We start from the raw sequence: 19,968 nt of genomic DNA on the forward strand, positions 1-19,968 counted from the left end.
TCACACCAGTGATAATAAGCACAAACACTTAGGTATCAATGTAGTACTGTACATTTAATAAAACAAAAGGGGTGTACATTAAAAACTTGATTAGATGAGTAATTAACATAAAATAACCAAAATGCATCGGAATAGTCCCTCTTCAGTTGGTATTAATATAAAAAGGTTATAATACTGAAAATTATACAAGGCAAACAAACTGCTATAAAGGTATGATCAGTGAACATTAAATGGGTGCAGAGGAGACAGGCATAAGGCGGCTTCATAATGCTACAAGGTAACTTGACATAATAGTAGGAAGATGGAGTTTGAAGGTGGCATTACTACAAGGTGCAGCGTTATGAAGGACGTGTGGTACAGGCAGTGGCGTAGCGTGGGTGTCAGCCGCCCGGAGCGGAGGAAAATTCGCCGCCCCCTTATTTAAGTATCTCAATTTAAAAGACTAAAACATACAGTGATTCTAAAGAACTTTTCGGCAAGAACAATCATCATTATTATGTATTGTATGTATTTATTTTGAAAGTGTGAACTAAGCTTTCACACTGAGCGAATAGCGAAAGCGAATGAGAAAAGCGATTTTTATTCGCTTAGCGAAATTGACCCATATACGACCAAAAGCGAAAAGCGATTGCAAATTTTTAGCAGCCAATCATTTGCAAGCGAGAGAAAACGTCACCTCGAAAAACAAAATGGCCGCTTCCGGTACTCGTCGTTAACCACGTTTGTTTATTTATCGAGAAAGAAAGATACGTCAAAAAGAAAACGATGCTGGGTGAGAGAAATATTAAAAATCCGGGAAATTATGCAGTTTAAGGGAATAGGAGTTTTTTAAATTACTCTTTTATAAAAAAAGAAGGTATATTTAATAGCCATTCAAAAAACGCATAACATTTTTCCGTATATAGTGTTATAAACAAAAAAATCGTAGGACTACTTACCGATTGTGCTCCGTTCGAGACGCGATTGCTTAAGTTTGTTTTCCTTGCGGGGCGGTACATTGGACGGCGGACGCGTACGAACTGTGTCACGTGACATTTCTCGATGCCATCTGGCCACGTGACTACTCTCTCGCCTCGCATCCGACGTGTTCCTGATAACTTAACGATAATAATAATAAATAATGAATAAATATATAAAACAACAAAAGTAAAACTGCTCGTTAACGACGATAATTCTATCACGATATATATTATGATCATAAAAATTAATCAGATGCAACATAAGATGTCTATTGTCTTGATGTAAATAAATATAGCTGAAACGAGAAGAATAAATTATATACTGATCACCGAAAAATGTTATGCTTTTTCTGAATGGCTATTAAATATACCTTCTTTTTAAAAAATAATAATTAAAAAACTCATATTCCCTTAAACTGCATAATTACCAAAATCCGTAATTACAACATTTACTCTATTGTGTGAGAAAGTTTTTGTAGCCATCTTAAAAACAACAAGAACCACGTGACAACTAGCGGGAATACGATTGGTGGTGAAATTTTTTCGTTAGCGGAAAAGCTCGACAGTTCCGAACTTCGAAGTGATTCGCGAAATGGTAAAATTCGCCGAAAACGACGTTATGTCTGACGTGTATTCGCTTTGTTTTTCGCTTTCGCAAGCGAATCGCGCTCAGTATGAACTAAGCTTAAGAGTAGAATTGGTCAGATAAATTCTAAATCTAAAAGAATATGACTAATGGAGACCCCTGAAGGCCATGAAGTCTGATTTTAGCAACATGAGTAAAAACGGCTTTTTTAAGGGATGCAGAAACAGCATCACAACGTAAAGCTCGACTTGAAGCTCTTCTCAATTCTTCAATCTCTGCTTTCTCATTAAAAATATTCCGTCATGCTTGACGGGAGAATTTCTAGTTGAATAAGAATATTATATAGCAAATTTATGTTTTACTTTTTATATTATGTTTTATATGTTATGTTTTCATGTCATATGACAAATTTATATTTTATCCGGTTGTTACGTATACATAACAAGGAAAAGTATTCGAATAATGCCACATTTGACCTTCCGGGTTTTTTGCAAATCTCGACGTTTTGAGATTCCATGAGCTCAAAAAAAAAAATCAAGAAAAAATTTCATAGATGTGTTTGTTGGCGTTTATTTCGTGTAATATTCAGGATGAAGTAAAGATTAGGAAACGAAATTTGGCATGGTAATTTGTATGTAAGGAACATTAATGGTGGTAAAAGTAATGCATTTTGGTAGTTAAAAGTCATAAAAGTCAAGGGGGTAGAGAGATAGAGGGGTTAGGTGTGAAATCTCAGCACGGTCGGACTTAATGCCGATTTTATTCGTTATTAGTATTTACAATTTTTAGTATACAATAGTTTATTTATATATATATATTATATATAAACCTCATCTCTACCCTCAAAATTAAGCTTTTTGTCATTTTATAATAATTAATAATATAAAAAGTTTTTATATAACAAAATCTCATAACAGATGGCGTCACACATTTTTATTATGAATAATAATATAAAAGTTATTTTTAAAATGAAATTTCATAACAACCGGGAAAGCTCCGCAACTGGTTGGCATATTTTTTAATTAAAAGTAACTACAAAATTTTACAAACATAAAAATGTAGAAAATATTAAGGAACTTTTAACATTTCATTTAATTAAATTATTTTTCGGAATAAATGCTGCTTTTATAAAATTACTTCATAAAACTTCATTTCTTACATATTTATTGTATTTTCATATTATTAACTTCAACGCATCCAATTAACTTTCTTGTATAATCATATCCTCGTATTTTAACGCTGACCGTAGCACTCCGGCGCTAGAAATTATAATAAATAATAAAAATAATTATATTAATTTATAAATGAGTTAGTTTTAATTGAAATATTTCAATGGGGTCAATTAAAATTCGAGCGATTTTTGTGTAAATCTCTACAGAAAATTGTAGATAAAAAACAATTTAATGTTTTTGATATTAATTATCGATGTATTATATACAGTAAGACCCCGTTTAACGCTGTTTCGGTATTACGCGGTAGTATTGGAATTACCCGAGATCGCACGCAGTGTTGGGATCAAGGCGTAACATCAAATTTTAAAGCTTATTATCTGCGGCGGACATTCCGACAACTGATTGATAAAATAGATGGAGCAGATAAACAATCCATTAGAGATTTTTGGAAAAACTATAATATGATGGACGCTATAGACAACATCAATCTTTCCTGGAATGAGGTGACCGAGAAATGTTTTGAAAGGAGTATGGAAGAATGTATGGCCGGAGCTAAGCAAGGATGTTGACACCAGAGAATCCATTGTTGATGTCGACGAAATTATCAAGGTAGCTAATGAAACAGGGTTGGATAATATAAATGTGCAGGATATTGAAGAATTGTTGCAAGTTACAACTGGAGAAAGTTTTTCCAACGACGATCTTAAAGAATTAGTAGAACAACAGGTGCATGAAGATGAAGAAATTAGCGTTTCTGAAGATGAGGAACAAAAGGAACTTTCAACGGATTTTCTAAAAAAAAAGTTTAACCAGTATAACGAAAATAATGGATCAGTTTATACAAAATGATTTCAATTTTGATAGAAGTTCAAAGGTAAGACGAAGTGTCATAGATGCGATGTCTTGCTATCGACAACTGCTTGCTGAACGATACAGGAAAAGGCAAACGACGTTAGATGACTTCTTCAAAAAGACACAAAAGATGTCAAATGAGGAAGAACCTTCTTTGAACCTCAAATAAGGAAGAACCTATCACAAACAACTTCGTTACTCGAATTTTTTTTTCATGAATGTTTTATGAATAAATTTCGATATTAGCAATAAATAAGTCTATAATAAATTAATGTAATAAAAAAGTATTTAACAATAAATGTTACAAAATAAAACAAACAAAAAAAAAACTGATAAATTTTCTTATCCTCTGTTCTGTTTCACGTATCTCCCTTATTTACATGTTAAGATGACCCCGTTTAACGCTCTTTCGTTTAGCGCTCTGTCATCTAGGAACGCATCCCCCGCGTTAAGCGGGGTCTTACTGTACTTAATTATATACAGGGTGATTCAAAAGGTCTTAGACAAACTTTAAAGGTAGGTCAGGAATACAAAAACAGACCACTTTTACTTAGGAACAGTCGCAAATGGCAACTTGTTGCTGGATTTTATTTTACTGATTGTTACATTACTTTCCCCAAACCAAAAATTGCCATTTTGCGAAACTTATATTACAAGAACTTTTTGCCTATAAACCTTTTACATTTTCACTTACGAGGATATGCAATTAAGATTATTCTAGATATGTTATTAAACTCAAAGATATGCAATATTAAGAAATAAGATTAAGTAGTAAAGCAGCATAGTAATTGAATGACCTTGGTGTTTCCGTTTTGCCATTAATCCTTTCCTGCGCGTACACAGAGGAATAGATAATCCGCTATCCGGGAAGCAGATAGTGGACTAGTTTCCGGTTAACATAACACTCTTAGACATAAAAAGATTGTTACGCAAGAACTTGGTCCTCTGATGAAAATACAACTTACATACACCCTCATAGGCTACGGGTAATTGATTTCCGTATCTAATAATCTTCGTTTAGAACTTTTACTACATATATATAATATATATATATATATATATATATAACGTAAACGAATTAAGATTTTGATTTGTAATTAAATTGAAAATAAAAATAATTATAAAATCAAAATTTTAACGCGCGCTTGATAGTATGAGAAATTTCATGCAGTATCATTAATGTCAAGACAGTAAAATCTTGTTTTATTCTGTAATGAAAATAAACTTTTTGAATTAACATTAGTTCTCTAGATCGTAATTTCAGTAAAACTCATTATTCTTTGTTTCCCAAGCAAAAAAAAAAAAAAAAAAAAAAACAACATACTGAGTATTCATTCTCCAGCTAATTATTTATCTTTATCAGTTAAAACGATTCGATTTATTTTCACACACTCTACTTGAATTGTTCAATCTGAATCAATTCATTTAATTAATTAGTTTTTTGATTTGATGAGGCAAGGCAACGCAACACACGAATAATCCTGCAAGGGAAATGGAATATCTCTCGAGAAGACTTTCTACCAGACCGACACTATATTTCTGGTACACACCCAAAAAAAATCAAAAAACTTCACGGAACCAGTCTGTTGGTCAAGCGCCAACCCAGAAATTTTTCGACTCCGCCCTTCATCCGGCCGCCTCACGATGGACGTGGAAAAAAGACCTTTTTTATATTCGTAAGATAGAGAGAGTTAAAAATGAAAAAATCCCTAATATATTAAATTAATTAATGAAACCTATCCAAGGTAATAATTACAATATTTGTACTTTGGTTTAAACTTAAAGCCTGTATACATTATTAATAATTTATAATAACTTTTTGATGTAAAAATAAATATTGTAAAAACGTATATTTAAACAGTAACTAAGGATCTCTTCCTAAAAATGCTTTTTGTTGCGTTTATATTTTCATTAAGTTTTTTTTACATTTTTAATTGATAAAACGGTACCCTATTGCACGATGCGCTTCGATACAATGCTTACCTTGCTTATCGCCTACATAAGGCGGCGCTACACGTGTATTAATAACGAAAGATGTCATACAAAAATTATTGATAAAGTCCAGCAAATTTTACGTTTTTGATTAAGTTTTATATATAACATATATATTCAAATTTTCCTTATATGGAATATTTGAAAAACAGTTTTTTCTTGCCATGTTATTAAGCACCCGGCCCCGCAATGGTCTCTGTTTCGCTGCACCCGACTGCTTGCGTCGAGCTAGATACGCCATTGCATCAATATAGTATTGAATTTAAGTAATATCTCCTACAGTTCCTTCTACTGTAGTTCACAAATTTTTGGTTTTGAGATATGTCAGATCTTGTTAAATTTGTTATAAAAATGATACTCTATAATAATTATCTATATAACGCTTTTAACTTTTGCTCTTAATGCACTTAACGCATTAGACTAATGAATATTGTTAAAAATTAAATGTTTAAAACTGAATATAGAATCTTACTTCATAATGGTTATGATTTAATGAGTAACTGTTGAATTTCTAAAATACAAGGCACATTCAATAGAAAACCGGAAAATGCCATTAAAATTAAAAAGCCTATTAGCTTCGTGCATCACAGCCACTTTATAGGTCCGTTGTCTTATGTTCTCGCGCATCATCAGTTTTACCAGTCGCAGTTACTGTTGCCTTTGACTTGAAAGATTCGTTTGACAAAATTACTACGCTGTAGCTCATTTTCACAAATTTTAATGGCACTTTCCAGAATTTTATTGAACATGCCTTGTAATATTCCAGTATATTAAGTTAACTGTAATTAAAAACTACTTGAAATTTTAATACATATGAAGAAATTGTTTAATTCAAATTATAGCTATTTCAGTTGTTTTTAAATGAAAATACAGCATTATACTTACAACCAACAATAATGGAGTTTTAATGATCAAGTTTTTAATTTCGATTTTTCCGGCAGGTATAGGACATTGTTTACATTGGTCACCATTGACGGTACACGAAACTGCGACCAGTTCTTACTAATTCGCATATGTTGAAACTGTAAAAAGTAAAATCAGAAAGAATTCATAACTAGACTATATCTTTTAATAATATAAATCACTTACCATAATCTTCTATTTGTTGCACATGACGAACTAAGAAGTCCAATCTTAGCATTCATTTCTACCCTGGTGCCACGCTCAACAGCATTTAAACTATTAGCATGGAATGATACACTCACTTGACTATTTAGTTTTATAGGCAGGGGATCGACGTTTACGTTATAAATAGAAAATGGCGATTCAACACCACCTATTAAACAAAATTATAGAAGCAGGATTGTGAATTAAATATTTATACTCATTTATAAGTTAGACAAAAAAAATAGAAATACTTACTACAGTTGGAAACAGGTACTGTATCTGCATTGCAATAAATGAAGAAAAGTATTTGCATTAAAGGAAAAATGAACATCATTTTGTACTGGATTAAGTGTTGCTTTCAAAAATGTATTTTTATAATCGACTATTGACAGCAGACTATTTTTCTCTATATTATGTAGCCAGAAGTTTAAATGTAGAAAAATGAAAAATTAGTGGTTATTTATAAAACAAAATATAGGCTATGTCAAACTATTATGACCTTTTTGTAACTCTATTTCGTAAGTGTATAATTATGCAACCAATTCATTTTAGAAATGTGCCAATTATGCTGTAGGAAATGAACAATTTTCTTATTGGTATCAGTTTTTAAGTATAACTAATACGTATAGATGAATTTTTCAAACACCGCTGTGATTTGTTCCGGAGATAAAGAAACTTTGAATTAGGATCATTGTACAACGACCTTAATTCAAATTTGCAATTCATTTCTTTTTTGACATATTTGACATTTTTAAAATATTCTGATGAATTACAGATTGCAAAAGCGGCAATATAAATGCACTCAATAAATTTTAATCTCAATAACCTAGGATACATAAAATATTTTCCCATTTAACTTATAAATGAAAAAAAGAAAGAATTTTAGTATAAGAGAGCCTAATGTATTGTTTGAATAGTTATAAGCATAATTATTTATGCATTTTCTTAGAAAATATTAATTTTAGAAGAATTCCCACGCTTCTCATTTGAATTATTAAGTAAAATTCTTCGAAATCAGTGCCTATTATTTTATCAACGATTAATAAGACTGAAATGTTATAATTGTTTGATTTTCTTCGTCTTTAGATACCGTTTCTAGTGCAATAATTAAAGATACGTAACTTATAACTTATGATATATATTAATATTATTCTATTGATTTATAAATTGTTATTTAAATTTATCTACTCACAAATAATTATATATTTTTATATTTATACAAATGTCATTTATATTGCAATTCATAATTAGTTTTCATCAACGAAGCTGTATAAAAAAAGGAAACATTTCAATAAAAAAAAAATATATATTAAAATCTCTCTAAATATGAGTTGCAATTAAATTGAATATATAATATTCATTTCATTACTGTAATTTTTCATATTTTATTATTATTTTTTACTGTAATTTAAATAAAATGAATATATTATGCAGATTCTGAATAAATTCACCTATTATATTAAACTGTAAATTATGAATTAATAAATTCAAATCATAAATTAAATTTATAAAGTATAATTAATTACATCTTAATTATACACTTTACATAATTTAATTATATATATTTATAATTAATTTTGACAAATATGCAAATTTTACAGCTACAGTATGTTCTGTATTAAGTTAAATGTATTAAAAATTATATACTACTATATGAAAAGTTCGTGCGATTTAATCTGTGAATTCATTCACTAAATATGAGTATTTCATGTTATTTAAATTTAATAAATTGATCATGAACAAAATGTTTTTAAAAAAAATAAAAAAAGAATTTTTATAAATAAATTAACTGAATTCTACGTATGCTTCTGGTTAAACTAAATTATTTTTTACAATTTATTAAGAAATTCAATTTTTTTTTCCGGAAGTAGTTTTATTAACAAGTTCGATTTTCTTCTTCTGCGGTGTTTTATATGAAAGTTCCGATTCATCTTCAGTTCTTAGTTTTCTGCCCGTTTCTCGGATGAACGATGTTTGATTGTCTAACTCCAGTCTTCACGTATTGTAAGATTATGTGAAAGATTTATTCTGTATAATGTACAATACATGAGATTTCCTAATTGAAATTCGCATGGTTTCCTTGAAGCTATAGCAGCTAACGCGATACTGTGTATACTCATATTATGGTGGAATGAAATTAATCATAATTATTCAATTTTAAATCTAATTTTTTTACATATAATTTCTATAATATTAGCACCACTGTTATCAAGAGAAATAGAAATTTTGTTAATTATGTAGGCTATAAAAACTTAAATTTAAAATTTAATACGTTATTTCGATAATATATTATATATAAAAATAAAATCGTTTAGTTATCGTGACATCGTCACAATTTTTAATTATACTATATTTTAATTTAAAAAATCACCTGACTTCCGGTTCCAAACCGGAAATTCGTATATGGTTATTCGGAACCTATAATCTTACCCGATTTTTACCTATTTAACACCGTTCTCGAGATTAAGGTACGCACAGACAAATGACAATAGAAATCTACGTCTGCAATTTGCAAATTGAAACTCAATTACATGAATATTTTTAAAACGTATTATATAAGCAAGAAAAGCCGCTTAAAGAACAAAATATTTCAAATTATGAAACTTTATCAGATATAGACTAACATAGAAGCTAAAAATATTTTTAAAATTTTATTAATAATTCTGACTGTAAATGCAATAATTATATGTTTAAATAGTTGAATATTTGTTGGACTGCAATTTGAAAAATTGTAGACCTATAAATTCCCACTGTCCTCGTCATGTCTGTCCGTCCTTCCTTAATCTGGAGAACGGTGTTAAATAGATGAAAGTGGAGACCAAATATGGAAAGCTTAGGGGTACCGATTAAATATACATGAACGTCTAGTTTAGACCAGAAGTCACGTAATTTCAATTCAAAAATTTTTTCCAGAATGGAGTTACATAGATGATCGGAGTGACTCTATTGTTATCAGGAAAAGTATGATGTACAGGGGCAAGACACTACTAATTTGAGGTGGAGAGCATACATTTAAAATTAAACAAATTGAAAATATGATTAAAAATCGCAGCCCGGCTATGTGACGATGTTATAATAAATTTTGCTTGTTAGTTGTTAAAAAACATTTCTAATTTTGATATTTATATAGTGATAAATCTTTTCAAAAAATTGGCTAATAAAATATAACATACTTAAATAAAATCGTTTAATATATGGCTAACATTTGCCTAATTTTTTAATATTATTTTCTAAAGCATTGTTTTCAAAAAGTTTTGAAGTTATAATTTTGACATCTTAATTTAATAAGTCAAAAATTTCATGTACCGTACACAAACAACAAAACTATGAGAGTGTCTCCTTGTCAAGCAGCTAAGTAAGCAAACCAATGACAGGTCGTTTTTATATGAAATGAACTACGTCATTGGCTTGCTTACTTAGCTGCTTGACAAGGAAACGTGCCCTATATATTTATATAAAAAATAAATTAATAAAATAATGGAAACAAGCAAATTCGATTACACAAAGTACAGTACATAGAGCAGAAGGGATTGAATGAAAAACAAAAACGACGGGAAAGTTGTGCAGGTCTTTTTATCTCTATCGTTCTGAAAAAACAGAACAAAAAAGGCTTTTCTAAGAAAACTCAATTCAACCGTGTTTATCTTTAAATTCACGATTTGTGTGCGTGTAACATGATTTTGTTCACCTTCTTTGAAGCTTAATAACTCCTGTGCTTTTTGTCGAAAATTTCTGAAATTTTGCAAGGAGGTTTGTTTATTAGGGGGATTACTGCTATTAAACTTTGGTGATTAAAGGTCGAGGGTTTTTTAAACTTTTTCTGCCTTGTGGGCACTAAGAGGGCCTCTTATAGCAAGCTCATTATGGGTTCGGCCAGGCCCACAATGTGGCGGCCGGGTGGTGAGGGACGAGGTCTGACATATCCGGACGGACCACTCCCGAAAAATTCCTGGGGATTTTTTGACCCGTCCGGATTCGAACCCGAGTCATCCAAAGCGGTAGGCTGTCACCTTAACCGCTCGGCCATCCAACCGTCAAAGTCAAGTCGGTGGAGAGATAATAGCGAGGTTGAGGCCAAAGTTTTAAACGCGAAAACGTGTACGTCAGACGTTCGGCGCCGCTTTCCTGTAAGCCTAGAAGTTTGACAATGGCATTTGGAAAGTCAGTGGAATCATGCTCGACATTCCAAATGCCATTGTCAAACTTCTAGGCTTACAGGAAAGCGGCGCCGAACGTCTGACGTACACGTTTTCGCGTTTAAAACTTCGGCCTCAACCTCGCTAATGGGGTCGTGTGTATTTCCAGTACGGTCGGACTTAATAACGATTTTACTCTTTATTAACATTTACAATTTTTTAAAATAAAATTCATCGCTTCCTCAAAATTAAGTTTTTGCCATTTTATAATAGTTAAAAATATATAAATTTTTAAAATAAAATATGATAACAGATGGCACTTCCAAATGTATCCGGAAAAGTTAAGCAACTCATTGCTGGATTTTTTTTTTTTTTTTTTTTTTTTTTGTTTTTGAAAACAATCGAGTTAAAATTCGAAGTATTCTGAACTTTTTAGTGTTCTACACCGACATTGTAAATTATACATATGAATTTTGCTATCTGAAACATAAAAATAATGATATCAAAAAGTAATCTTGTGTTCTCTTCTCTCTTCACACTTTTATCACAAATGTTACAAGGCTTTGTTTTTGTTTTCATTATTTCGGATTTTCATCACAATACTCTCAGTTTTAGTAGCTAGTGGCTTGCCCCTGTACATCATACTTTTCCTTTAATTAACAATAGAGTTGTGCCGGTCTTTTATCTAACACCTTTCGGGGGAGAGAGAATTTTTGAATTGAAATAACGTGACTTCCAGTTTGCATTGCAAGTTTATATATTGTTAATCAGGGCCTCCTGCCCCTAAGGTTTTCATATCTGGTCTCATCTTTCATCTATCTAACTCCATTCTTGAGATTAAGGAAAGACAGACAAACATATGGATAGACAACAGTGGGAATTAATACGTCTACAATTTTTTCAAATTGCAGCACACAAAGCTTCTTGTTATTTCGTAATATTAATTGGAACGCAACACTCATTGAATGCCTAATTATAATTCTCACAAACTTTTCGTGCCCCCTGAATCAAGTTATCATTCATCTTATCAGATGTTAGATTAAATTATATTTGGCAATAACTTTCTTTTTCGTATATAAAAGTAAAATTATATAATAGATATAAGTTTAATTAAGTGATTTCGTGTTTAATAAACGCACCCGTACGAAATCCAACGTATTAATTTATAATTTATCTTAAATTCTTATAAAATATTTTTATTAGACATTTTCCATTCTCTAACACAATAAATAAATAATTTATTATGTACGAATCTAATTAAATAATAAACATTTTAACATTTTTTTTTCTTTAAATTTGAAAATCCATTAAAAAGGTCATGAATTTGACAATGTTTACCAAACGTAAGATGTCGCTTTAAACGCGATAACAACAAAGTGGGTTTAATTCTGACTCTTCGGAGGGAGGAGATGCTGAAATGGTCACGTAAATCAATTATTTAATGTTAATTTTTATATTATTCGCAAACTAAATTTGTAATCTAATTCTGACAATCGTAAGGTACATAGATATAAAATTAATAGAACATGAATGGAGAACCTGCTGATGGAGATTGTTATCCAAACGTGGAATCAAATTTAGATATTCCCTTTTCACATACATGCAGTAAGTATTTTCTTTCACATAATTCATTTCTTATAGTTATATAACAGCTTTGATGATGGCTACTGTTAAATGATTTTATAATGTTGTCAAAAGATGATTGCTTGTAGGAAAAATTTCACAATTTCCTCAATTTTAATCAACTTTTAATGTTTCTAACACAGTTTCAAAATATTATTGTTATAAAATTTCCATTCAAACATTTAATAATTCTAAATACAACTAGGTAATTGAACTACAGCATCAAATTAAACATATACATATATAGATTAATCCTTAATTCAAAATGAGGACATTATTTATATTTTTAAAATATGAGAATATTATTGTCATAGTCTTAACATTAATGAATGTATTTAATGCAGATATACATTAAAAATAATTATTTAATTTAAAACGTAGAATGCCTAAATAAAGTTTTTGAAAAGGTGATATAATTTGTCGGTACCAATGTTATTATTTTTTATATAAATTTGAGGAATACTATAGATTACCACCTATGGAATTTCGGGACTTTGAGTATATATCTGAACTGAAGGGACTGAGACGAGTTCAACAATACCTTACTTTTGGATCGAAGACGAAAAATAAGAAAGTTATCATAGTTTTTAAGTTATCATACTTTTTTAATGCTTTCATGCAGACGACACTGTAGTTGCTAGTGTTGCCATCTCACGGGTAAAGTCTGCAAACAAATTAAAAAAAGCACTCTGAAAGGCAAGAAAATTGCACAAACAGTCGAATGCCACTTCCTTTTTTTTCTTTTGTTCAAGTATCGCAACTCCCAATTGCGATAGCGTGGTCGGCTCGTAGTACTAGCTGACCATGAGCGATAGCGAAACTTGGGAGCTTCCGAGGTCGATGAGTGCAAGGGTGTGCAAAAAGGACTTAACTCGAACTGTAGACAATCAGTGTGCTCGTGGGATCAACATCTGCCTTTGTTGAAGGTATATATGGCCGAGTGCCGGACTGCCTGTTAAACACACGATAGGCTTAGTGGAGAGCTTGACGCAACTCTCGATCATCATGCAATTGCCGAAAAAAGTATGATAACTTTCTTATTTTTTGCCTCCGGCCCAAAAGTAGGGTACCGTTGAACTCGTCTCGGTCCTCTGAGTTCAAATATATACTCAAAGTCCCAAAATTCCATAGGTAGTAATCTATAGTACACCCTAAGTTTGTTCAGTGTATCATTTCAAATTTTGTATCAACATAAAAATCAATAAATGTGAACATATAGATCAAATTTATAATCTGATTCACAAGGAATAATGCCATAACGTGGCATCAGATTAATACAGTTTCACATATTTCTCTTTATTTAGTGAAATGTACTATAATATCAAACAGTGTTCAGAAATAATTGAAAAAAATGTTTAATTTATATTTTATGCAAAAACCAATATGATAATTGTGCAATACTTCCTAATTAAATTTTTATTGAATGTTAGAAAATATTTAGTGAAAATTTAATTAGGATATATTATTTTGAAAGCACTTAAATCTTTAAATATGTTTTGATTGAAACATATCTAAAATCATAATACGTGGTTTTAGATATGTATAAATGAAATTAACACAATCGTGTATTATATACAGTAATTTATAAACTGTTGATTAGATAACTCCATAAAGAACACAAGTGTTTTTCATTATGTAATCTATACTTACATATATATATAGTTCATGTGAATATATTTATACAAATTATAATGAATTAGATTAATATAACACAACTGAATTTATTAAATATTTTAAATGAAAGTTTTTATTTAATTTTGTAATCATTTATAAAAATTAACAATGGACAGTGCTAATGAACTTAAATTAATTCTAAAGGTTTAGTTTTTGGAATATGTTATTAAAAGTAATGAGTTAAGATTTCATCCAGAGCTAAATATATATTTTATCTGATTTTGGCTTCTTTTGGTTTTTCCTTCTGATTTTTTTTTTAGCTTTTCCTTTCTGAATTTAAATGTTAAAAGTTGAGATGTTGCTTAATAAGAAAAGCAGCTATTCAGTTAATATATACAGGGCCGGCCGGTGGGTGGTGCAAATGGTGCAACTGCATAAGACCCTGCAATCCTGCATGATCTAACTCTTGTGAAATTTAAAAATTGATCATTTCATTATTTGCTAAGTTAACTAACTTTCACTAATCTATTTAACAGATGGTATGTTTACCACTAAAATATTTTTTTTTGTTTAAAACTGCTATTTTTTTTTATTAAAAGGCCTGGTACGACAACCTTGCTCTGCTATTTCTCTGGTCAACCCTGAATATATATAGAGGTAACCCCTGTATAACAAGGCACTTCTATAGCACGGATTCACTCTAACGCGGTTTAAGAATTGGGAACATCTCCATATAAGACGGTGTTTTCACAGCACAGATTCACTCTAACACGGTTTGAGAATTGGGTAAAACCCTCGTACAACATGAAATGTAATAAAAACCATTAAAAGCGAACTTTATCTAATTTGAAATTAGGGAAATCCCCGTACAACAGTTCAATAAATGTGATAAAGCTTTTAAGTGCGGAAGATATCTCATTTGACATTTTTCATTCGAGCATGTACGTACTATCAGATTTTCATGCATAATTTTCGTGAACTATTAGTACTTAAGTACAGTATGTAAATTTTCTGATGTTTTTGTGAATAGTCAAAGTCATTACCTGAATCAGTGTGAATGTTTGCAAACAATTGCAAGGCAGTGCTGCCAGATGCAAGAAAATAAAATTTGATGTTCTTTCTAAAAATTACAAATAGGACATAATTCTGTATACATTATACAGTGTATATTATCCAGATGATGATCGCTGATCTAAACTAAATTCATAGGCCATTGATAGTTTGGGGGTCGTCTTATAGGACAGATATATGCTAAAACTATAAAACTTCGACGGAAATTTATACCGTCGTCTTATCTGCCGAGATATTCAGTAATTGAAACTCAACTACAGTTTTTATATATAAATTTCAAACAAATATATTAGGATATAAAATGCTTAATACATCACTTTTTAATTATCAAATATTTTAATATAGTTTTAAAACAAACATTTGTTTTATGTGCATGTGTACAAACATGTGTAACATAAACTGTACAATCTACATGCTATGGATTGCTATACTATAAATGTAATGTTTATAAAGTGTAGCATTTTTTAAACCTAAAATTTACAGAAACTAGTAACAGAAACGATCAACTAAAGTGTAGCATGGCAAATAATACATTGCACTGAAAAGATTTGTTTTTAAAAAATTCAGACAAATATTTAGAATGAAAATCCCATAGAAAAAATTACAATACATTCTCAACAATGTCTCTGACAATTCTATAAATTGGAGAATTGACTACTGATAATGAATCACAAAAGTGTGTTTACTCCTATGACAGAAATAGGGGTAGATACACTGTTGATATCTAATATTTCCTATGGCATAATATCCATACCAATACCTTCTATGATATACTACTATATACCACTTGATATGATATTATGCCATGATACATTTTCTAGCACCAGTGATAGTTAAAATGCATATTTTATTTCTTGACACTCAGACTACTATTCAAAGCATTTATATATAATTTTAATATTTTAATCAATTGTATTTGGCATGTAACTTGAGATCTTTCCTGAATATTGCTTTGTTAAAGACATTGTGTAAAGTTTTTGAAACATAAATACAAACTTTTCTTATAAAAACATCAATGAAAAACCATATTGAGAGATGTGTTTACTGTATGAAGTTGAATATTAAAAACAAAAAGATATTCTACCAAAAAATGTTAAGCAGAAAGTTAAGAGGTAATGTCTGTGATTACATCACACTGTAATTGGGCTGCAATTTGAAAAAATTATAGACCTATAAATTCCTTCTGTTGTTTATCCACTGTCTGTCTGTGTTTCCTTAATCTCAAGAATGGAGTTAGATAGATGAAAGATGAGACCAGATATGAAAACCTTAGGGGCAGGAGGCCCTGATTAACTATAAACAAACCTCCGATGCAAACTGAAAGTCGCATTATTTCAATTCAAAACATTCCCCTGAAAGCAGTTAATAGATAACCAACATGACTTTATTGTTAAAGGAGAAGTATGGTGTACAGGGGCAAGACACTACAGTACTAATTTGAGGTGGAGAGCATATATTTTAAATTACTTGTTTATTTAAATAGAATTTTATATTTTCAAAAAAGTAAATTTTTTCTTTTTTTTATGATTGTTAACATTGTTTTCCCCCCTCTGTAATGTAGTTTTTGTGTTTGTTGTTTATTTTTAAATTAATGTTATCAACAAATCAGTCTAATTTCTAAATCAATGTTAATCAAGTGAAGGATAAATAAATTTTTTCTAAAAAATATTTGTCTGTTAAGGTCAATATATGATTAAACAAAATTGTAGCACATGTCAGGTGTGTTTATGTTATCTAGTGTTGATGTACAGCACAGTCCACAGCTCTGTCACACGTGTCAGGTGTGTTATGTAACTGTAGACTTAAGAATGTGGGGTGAGATCTTCCCGCCTAGAGAGGAAGAAATTGTGCATTTCCTTTGGTGTGTTGGGTCAGTGTTGACCAGAGTGTGTAGCTATGTGGCTGTCAAGAACCAGTGTTGTGATTATTAAATTAATTGTCAGGTGCCTGAATGTTGCTTGCTTGTGGAGTGCCAGAGTGTTACTCACTAGTGCAGAAATTAAAGTTCAAATTTGTTGTTGTTGTGTTATAATAAATCTGTGTACTGTTTTAGACCATGTAAATGGGAACATTTTAAAAACAGTGTCAAATAGTTTACATGAGGAAAATTTGAGAACTGTTTATTTTTAGTATAAATGTAATTTTTGAAAAACAATTTTTTTAATGTTACAGTATATGTAAATTAATTACTAATATCTAATGAATATTTGAAAAATTTTCAAAATTTCTTCTTATTGATATTGTTAGTACTTTTAAGATTTAATATCATGTGGTTATACATAGTCACAGTATGTTGCCTAAAATTTGATTGATGTATTAATACTTTTTAGAATTTAAAATGTCATTTAAGTGAATTTTATTTGTTTTCTTTTGCTTTACATTTTGAGTATATTAATAAAATTCTTTCTAGATAAGAAAAATAATATGAAAAACTGTAGTTTGTATTTTTATTTTTACATATAAATATAAATCAATGTTTTTGTTGTAAGTTTTTCAGCATTTATAGATCTTAAATACATTGAGTGCCAAGGAGATCTACATGAGTTAATCCTATGACCTGAAAATTTCTACTTGCTTGAACTGATTGATTCATTTAAAATAGGAATTTTTTAAAATTTAGTATTATTCAGCTATTTGGATCTCAACCTACATATTTTATTGAAAAATATTATCATCACGATTTTTATCTGAATTTTTAGATGTGCTATCAGAACTATCATATTCATTTGAACTGTTCCAAAAATAGTTAATTTACTTACCACTTCAGTCATGATTGTTGTACACACTACATAAAGATATTAAAGTTTATTTTTTGATAGAAGTTTTTTTCCACTTATTAGTGATAAATGAAGTAATTTATATTGCAAAAATTATGATTTTTTTTATCATCATCATCATAAAAGTAAGCATACAACAATAAAGAAATAAATAAATTAGAAGACTAAAAAGTTTCTTCAAAGCAAAACATACGATAAAATCTCTATATAAAAATTTTCATTATAACAACAAATTCCTCTATAATGATAATATTGTATGAATTGCATAGGAAACTATTTTTATTAAGTTAATGTAAAACTTTTCCCAATTGAACAATATACTCTACTATGATAAATCTCTGTTTAGCAATACATTTTTTTTTTACTGTATTTGTAAAATATGTAATATTTTCCTTTCTCTAGAATGATAATAATGCGGATACTGTGCTAGGTAAAACCGGTTAGCTCATGCATGATTTTTCTAAAGACTTTTCCAAAGACATTAGTTCATAAGTTTGGTATGAGAAGGAAAAATATTTACCACATTTGGAAACAAATAATTATCACAAAGACAGCTACAGTACATTACTGTTTATGTACTTCAATAATAATTAATTTGTCTATATTTATACACAATAAAAGTGAACAAAGCACAAAGTAAGAATAGAGTATTCTTGTTTCAAGCAAATCAAGGGTAGGAATAGCCAGGAAAAATTGAAATGAAATGCTAAACTATTATAAAAGGTGGATTTGTACAGTTTTACATGTGAAGATTTGTAAAATTGTGTCCAAGGAATAGAAAAAAAACAGGAAAAATGTACTGTTTGATAAGGTGGCATATTTGATAACCTGACACCACATTGGTCCTGACGATGCTGGGTTAATGGAATGTCACTGTACTCTAGAAATAATATGCAATAAAATCTCCTAAAACTTGTACTAGATGAGATTAATAATACTACATTTTTCTGTTCTATCTTTGTAGAAATAATCCTATTTGCAATTCAGTAATATTAATTGAGCAAAAGGATGCTTTATTAAAAATTCTCATTATAGCAATAAGTCTTTCTACAACAGTATTTTTTCTTGTTATTTTAAATATTGCTATAGAGAATTTGAGTGTATATAAAATACTAAATAAAGATATTACACTCAATTATAAATAAAATATCTCAGGAATATAATAATATGATGATTAAAGTAACAAAAATTCTGATGCTAATCATATGCAAAATTGAATGATGGTAAATGACGTAATTGTATTGTAAAAATACACAAAAATTAAAATGTACATTCTGTTCCGACATATTGAGGATAAAAACCTTAAACTTTAAAGCATTATAAAATTAATGCAGTAAAAGTAAAAAATATAAAAGGAAAGCAAATCCAAATGCAGAAAAATACTTTTAATTAAGCCAATAATACCTCTAATTTTCTGAATTTGGATTTGCTTTCCTTTTATATTTTTTACTTTTACTGCATTAATTTTATAATGCTTTAAAGTTTAAGGTTTTTGTTTTCAATAAGTCGGAACAGAATGAAAATTTTAATTTTCATGTATTTTTACAATACAATTACGTAATTGATATAGAAATCTGACTCCATTGTTTTAAATTAATTTTATTTATGAATGATGGTAATTTTTAAAATTTTATATTTTGGAATAAACCTGTTGACACAATTAAATTTGAGAATAGAGTTCAAAAAATTCAGTTTGGAGAGTTTGATGGAAAACAAAATGAAAAGCCTAGCTTTGGATCAAATCAACTTACAGTTTGTTATTCTTATTAGTTAGAGACTCAAAATTGTGAGTTGTTGACCCTTGTAATAGTTTTCATAGAGTGAAGGAGAATTTTAGAAAGTCAGTTGACAGTAGTTGAAATACTGATACATGCAAACTTCAAATAGTCAATTTAAATTGTGCTTAGATGGATGATTTAGAATATGAGGAATCCACAATTTAGCCTTAACAGTAAACAACTAGGTAATAGAGAACTAGCGAACTAATTGGGCTGCAATTTGAAAAAACTGTAAACCTATAAATTCCATTGTCGTCCATCTTTTGTCTGTCTATCTGTCCTTCCTTAATCTCCAGAACGG

The 19,968-nt window shown here is 29.7% G+C and overlaps 1 protein-coding gene and 1 long non-coding RNA gene across 2 annotated transcripts in view; one reads left to right on the forward strand and one right to left on the reverse strand.

The window, feature by feature from the left end:
• Positions 1-2,736: 2,736 nt before the first annotated feature.
• LOC136984383 (uncharacterized) lies at positions 2,737-7,068 on the reverse strand. Its single transcript, XR_010882181.1, has 4 exons — positions 6,924-7,068; positions 6,651-6,837; positions 6,447-6,583; positions 2,737-2,804 (listed from the first exon to the last, which is right to left on the reverse strand). It is a non-coding gene; the product is annotated as an uncharacterized lncRNA (long non-coding RNA).
• Positions 7,069-12,171: 5,103 nt separating this feature from the next.
• Positions 12,172-19,968, forward strand: part of LOC136984393 (two pore calcium channel protein 1-like) — a 59,701-nt gene continuing 51,904 nt past the window's right edge. The window contains exon 1 of the mRNA XM_067281361.1: positions 12,172-12,409. Within this exon, the coding sequence (XP_067137462.1) occupies positions 12,331-12,409 (79 nt within the window). The 5' untranslated portion in view covers positions 12,172-12,330. The remainder of the gene's footprint in view (positions 12,410-19,968) is intronic.

Source organism: Centruroides vittatus, unplaced genomic scaffold (genome assembly GCF_030686945.1).
Source record: "Centruroides vittatus isolate TY-2023 unplaced genomic scaffold, ASM3068694v2 contig_918, whole genome shotgun sequence".
Classification (NCBI taxonomy): domain Eukaryota; kingdom Metazoa; phylum Arthropoda; class Arachnida; order Scorpiones; family Buthidae; genus Centruroides; species Centruroides vittatus.